This window comes from Sesamum indicum, linkage group LG4 (assembly GCF_026168435.1).
Source record: "Sesamum indicum cultivar Baizhima isolate 11 linkage group LG4, ASM2616843v1, whole genome shotgun sequence".
Classification (NCBI taxonomy): Eukaryota; Viridiplantae; Streptophyta; class Magnoliopsida; order Lamiales; family Pedaliaceae; genus Sesamum; species Sesamum indicum.
The window spans coordinates 21,111,423-21,117,638 of record NC_142660.1 but is presented as its reverse complement, the minus strand read 5'-3'; the positions used below and the strand labels follow the sequence as shown (position 1 = coordinate 21,117,638).

The window sequence follows — 6,216 nt, the reverse complement described above, 5'->3', positions numbered from 1 at the left end:
TGGTACTATGAATAAAAATTTTATTGTGCATAAAAAGATGTATTATTATAGAAAAAAAAATATTGAACTTAAAAAAGAAGAAAATATATAATTATATAAATGTGTGGAGATAAGATGGTAAGCAGAAAATAAGAAGGGTGGGCAGAAAAAGAAGGGAATGGGTATAATAAAAGTAAAAGAACTCCAATTTGATTCATACATTTATCCGCAGCAGTAGGAAGAGGAGTTGAATCAACATACGTACATCCACATTTCTCCTCTTCATCCAACAAAACTGGAATAATTAATATTTTGATCATCACAACACATGATATGCTTCATCATCAATCAATTTTATTCTTCATCATGATCATCATAATTCATTTTCAGTTATTATTATCATACAATTATAACTAGCGAAAGAAATAGGATTTAGTTATCCTATTCCAAATTAAATGGCGAGCTTGACAAATCAGTCATCCAAGAAATCAATGAAAGCCCCCGGCGGTGGGTCTCAGGCCAGCAAAGGCTCCGTCGGCCAAACTGTGAAATTCGCTCGAAGAACTTCCAGCGGCAGATACGTCAGCCTTTCCAGAGAAGACCTTGACATGTCCGGAGAATTCTCCGGTGACTACATGAACTACACCGTTCACATCCCTCCCACCCCCGATAATCAGCCCATGGATACATCCGTTGCTACCAAAGCTGAGGAGCAATACGTCTCCAATTCTCTCTTCACTGGGGGGTTCAACAGCGTCACCCGCGCTCATCTCATGGACAAGGTTATCGATTCTGAGGTCAGTCACCCCCAGATGGCAGGATCCAAGGGCTCCTCATGCGCCATGCCCGCTTGTGATGGAAAAGTCATGAAAGACGAGAGGGGAAACGATGTCATCCCCTGTGAATGCAGGTGTGTGTGTCTGTGTGTCTGTATACATACATATATTACACCTTCTTTAAATAATTAATTTTGATTTTATACATTCAGTTTATTTTGAAAGATACGTAACCAGCTGCTAGTTTATACATACATTAATTATACACACACAATCGACAAAAATAGAATTAAAAAAGAATATTTGGTTAATTTATGGTGGTGCATGGTACACGGGCGTAGGTTCAAAATCTGCAGAGATTGCTACATGGATGCCCAAAAGGACACTGGTTTGTGTCCAGGATGCAAGGAGCCATACAAAGTTGGTGACTACGAAGATGAAATACCAAACTACTCCAATAGCGCTCTCTCTCTACCCGGCCCAGACGACGCCAAGAGGGGTCGCAACAACAATATGTCCATGACGAAGAGAAATCAAAATGGAGAGCAGTTCGACCACAACAAATGGTTGTTTGAAACACAAGGCACTTACGGATATGGCAATGCCTATTGGCCGCCAGATGATGTGTATGGGGACGATGGTGATGGGGGAGCTCAAAAAGGCGCCTTAGAATCAGGGGATAAACCTTGGAGGCCTATTACCCGAGTTATAGATATTCCAGCTAGCATTATCAGCCCTTACAGGTTGTTGATTGTCGTCAGGCTTGTTGTATTGGGCTTCTTCTTGACCTGGAGAGTAAGACATCCAAATAATGAAGCCATATGGCTTTGGTTGATGTCAATTGTTTGTGAGATATGGTTTGCTTTCTCTTGGATTCTTGATCAACTTCCCAAAGTGCATCCAATTAATCGAGTGACCTACTTAGATGTGCTTCGTGACAAATTTGAAATGCCATCGCCATCCAATCCTACGGGGCGATCCGACCTTCCAGGGGTAGACGTATTTGTGTCCACTGCTGATCCAGAGAAAGAACCACCCCTCGTGACAGCCAACACCATATTGTCAATCCTAGCAGTTGACTACCCTGTGGAGAAATTGGCTTGTTACATTTCTGATGATGGGGGTGCACTTCTCACTTTTGAAGCAATGGCTGAGGCAGCAAGCTTTGCTGATTTATGGGTTCCCTTCTGTAAGAAACACGATATAGAACCCCGTAATCCTGAAAGCTACTTTGCACTCAAGGGTGATCCCACCAAGAACAAGAGCAGGCCAGACTTTGTCAAAGATAGACGGAGACTTAAGAGGGAATATGATGAATTCAAAGTGAGGATAAATGGATTACCTGATTCCATTAGGAGAAGATCTGATGCGTTCAATGCCAGGGAGGAAATGAAAATGTTGAAACACATGAGGGAGAGTGGGGCTGACACTTTGGAGCCAATCAAAGTCCAAAAGGCTACTTGGATGGCTGATGGCACCCATTGGCCGGGCACCTGGGCAACTCCGTCCCGTGAACATGCCAAAGGTGACCACGCAGGAATTCTCCAGGTAAATGAATGACTAATAATTTTATTTCATTTAATTTGGAGACCCTTAATATTAATTGTGTGTGTATATACATAAATAAAATATTAGGTGATGTTGAAACCTCCAAGTAGTGACCCATTGATGGGAAGTACTGAGGACAAGCTTATAGACTTCACAGATGTGGACATACGTTTGCCCATGTTTGTGTATATGTCGCGTGAAAAACGTCCAGGCTACGACCATAATAAGAAAGCTGGTGCCATGAACGCTCTTGTGCGATCGTCAGCTGTGCTGTCGAATGGTCCATTTATGCTCAACCTTGATTGTGACCATTACATCTTTAACTGCAAAGCAGTTCGAGAAGGGATGTGCTTTATGATGGATAGGGGCGGTGAAGATATATGCTACATTCAGTTTCCTCAAAGATTTGAAGGCATTGATCCATCTGACCGCTATGCGAACCACAATACTGTCTTCTTTGACGGTAATATGCGAGCACTTGATGGTCTCCAGGTACATATAATTTCAAACCTTGCTTGCAAATTTCAATACTATTATGTCTGTGTATATTTTAATGCTCTTAATTACTAGTCTTGAGGCTGAATTAAAAAAATGTCTAGCTTATATATATAGTGATCATTGATTTTAGGGCCCAGTTTATGTCGGGACAGGCTGCATGTTTCGAAGATTTGCTCTTTACGGGTTTGAACCTCCTAAAGCTGACAAGATAAATGAAAAGGGTTCGGAGACCGAAGCTCTTAAGACAACTGACTTCGACCCAGATCTTGATGTAAATTTACTACCCAAAAGATTTGGGAACTCCACAGTGCTGGCTGAGTCGATTCCCATAGCTGAATATCATGCTCGTCCAATTGCGGATCATCCTGCAGTCAAGTATGGAAGACCACCAGGCATTCTTAGGGCCCCTCGTGAACCACTGGATGCAACTACTGTAGCTGAAGCTGTCTCTGTTATATCTTGTTGGTATGGCCTATATATATATATATATATATATATATATCTCCTACTTGTATTCATGATTCTATATTAGTTCTCTTCAAAAAAGAAAAAAAAAAAAAACTATGGATATCAAATATTTAATTAATGATGGATGGATGAATGTACAAATTAATACAATTAGGTACGAAGACAAGACTGAATGGGGTGACCGTGTGGGTTGGATTTACGGTTCGGTGACAGAAGATGTGGTGACAGGGTACCGTATGCATAACCGTGGATGGCGCTCCGTCTACTGCGTGACCAAGCGCGATGCGTTCCGTGGATCAGCTCCAATCAATCTCACAGATAGGCTGCACCAGGTGCTTAGATGGGCTACTGGGTCTGTTGAGATATTCTTCTCCAGAAACAACGCGTTGTTGGGTTCTACGAAGATCAAAGTCCTGCAGCGCCTCGCTTATCTCAACGTCGGCATCTATCCCTTCACATCAATATTCCTTATAGTCTACTGTTTCCTACCAGCTCTCTCACTCTTCTCGGGACAATTCATCGTGCAAACACTGGACGTTGCTTTCCTGGCATTATTGTTGACAATATCGCTTTGCTTGGTGGGATTAGCATTGCTGGAAGTGAAATGGTCAGGTGTGGGACTAGAAGAGTGGTGGAGGAATGAGCAATTTTGGCTGATCTCGGGAACGAGCGCACACTTGGCGGCAGTGGTACAAGGACTGCTGAAGGTGATAGCAGGGATAGAGATATCGTTCACATTAACATCAAAGTCAGCTGGAGATGACGTCGATGACATATACGCAGACTTGTACTTGGTGAAATGGACATCGTTGATGATACCACCAATAGTGATTGGGATGATAAACATAATAGCAATAGTGGTGGCATTTTCAAGAACAATATATGAACAAGTGCCACAGTGGAGCAAGTTCATAGGAGGCGCATTCTTTAGTTTCTGGGTGCTGGCGCATCTGTATCCGTTTGCAAAAGGGTTGATGGGGAGAAGGGGGAAGACACCGACCATAGTGTTTGTATGGTCAGGACTCATTGCCATTACACTCTCATTACTGTATGTGGCTATCAACCCAGCTAGTAATCAGGATTCAAATCTCACTACTGGTTTTACTTTCCCTTAATTTAATATATAAATATATGCACATTATTTTCTCTTGCTTAATTCCTTCTTGTAACTATATATATATATATATATAAGAAGAGAATAAATTAGTGGTGTAGGTAGTAGGTATCTCAGGGTAATGAATTTCGACTCCTTCAGGTGGATCTCTGGCCAATGCAGAAGCAAATGGTCCCTTCTTAAGGCCTTGAATCAATATATTGACCATTATGTCAATTCTAAGATCCTGCACTTCTAACATTTCATTATTAAACCATCCCATAAAACTTTTCAATGACTCATTATCCCTTTGTCTGATAGTGAATAGGTAAGTAGCCGATCTTTTCACTTTTTTCTTACTAGCAAAGTGAAAGGAAAAATTTTGAACCAATTTCTCAAATGATTCTATTGGTCTGCTTGACAAATTTGTAAACCATTCTTGAGCCTTTCCTTTTAAATATAGTCACAATGATCTTGGCTTGATTGAATCTGTCTGCTCATATAGATTCATAACCAATTCGAAAGTAGACACATGCTCCTTAAGATTCTTAGTTCCATCATACTTAGGCAAATATGGAAATATAAAGCTATGATCCACGAGCTCCATCAGAATTTGTTGGAAAATTGTGAGTTTCTATTTTGGGCCACGATCTCCCCTTATTTCATTAGCTCCACTATCTGTTGGCCTAACTTCTCAATCTGCAGATTGTCGTTGTCAACCTATGCCTTGGAAATACCAGGCTGTCTTGTTAACACCCTTCTGCTAGTTACTTCACTAGACATTGTTCTTTCATGACCTTTGTCAAGTCCTTCAAGTGTGACTCTATCCTGCTCAGCCTCTACTTTTTTTTTTTACTTTAAATAGTTGTCTTTTCATGTTATCTTTTAGAGCAAGATTTACTGTTCTCCTTTCATATTCTACAATAGCTTTCCTGCTTTCTTCCTCAATCATATGTTGAATATCCGCTCGGGTTAGATGTAGAATTTGATCCTCCTCTATATAAGGTTCTCCTCCTGATATTCGTGCTCTCTCCTAAATGCTCCCTCTATATTGTTCGATAAGTTCTCAAGATTTTCCCACAGACGGCGCCAAACTGATCTAGGTCGTTTAAGTAAGGTCGGGCCATGCACTGCATCATCCAAAGATCCGGTCGAAAGAGATCCCAAATCACTTGGAAATGTGGAACCTAAGAACAAAGAAGATTGTTAGGCTTATTGGGAAGTCCCCAATTAAGACCCTCCAATGCTTAAGTCAGTATAAGATGAGGTTGAAAGCGATCTAGAAGGTTTTAATGTAGTCGAATAAGCATTAAATGCAACATACCATAAATGCTTTCAAACAACAATATTTATATATCCAAATGTCTGTACACAGTAGGTCCACCTGTCAATATCTCATAGAAGACTTACTGGAAGATCCAACGGTTGATATCTCGGGTCTTAACTTCAGGTCAGATAGGGCGGGGCGGTCCAATGACCCGAGCCGATAAAAAGTGCGCGGATCCTATGTCATTTTTGTTATTTTCCTTCCTTGAGAGGGTATTTTTGTCCAATTATCTTATGGGGAGGTAGCACCCCTATCATATATATATATATATATATATATATATATATATAGAGCGATGAACCCATTTGGTCTTTTAGTTAATTATTATTACTATTATTATATGGAAAAACAAAAAAATATACACCTCATTAACTCCCAAGCTACCTCACTTGACATTTGGGCACCAAAGTTAATAATAGGCTCGATGATCATTTGCAATATTTTTATCTATAAAATTATATTTAGTGTAATGCACAAACACAAATAATTCAAAAGTACTAATATTGATCTTATCAATACGTGACTAA

At 40.3% G+C, this 6,216-nt stretch overlaps 1 protein-coding gene across 1 annotated transcript; it reads left to right on the top strand.

The window, feature by feature from the left end:
- Positions 1–222: 222 nt before the first annotated feature.
- On the top strand, positions 223–4,560 carry CSLD4 (cellulose synthase like D4). The gene is made up of 5 exons (XM_011078881.3): positions 223–889; positions 1,097–2,303; positions 2,391–2,795; positions 2,932–3,266; positions 3,424–4,560. Exons 1-5 carry the CDS (start codon positions 435–437, stop codon positions 4,382–4,384), a joined length of 3,363 nt encoding a protein of 1,120 aa, XP_011077183.1. The 5' UTR covers positions 223–434; the 3' UTR covers positions 4,385–4,560.
- The last annotated feature ends 1,656 nt before the right edge of the window (positions 4,561–6,216 follow it).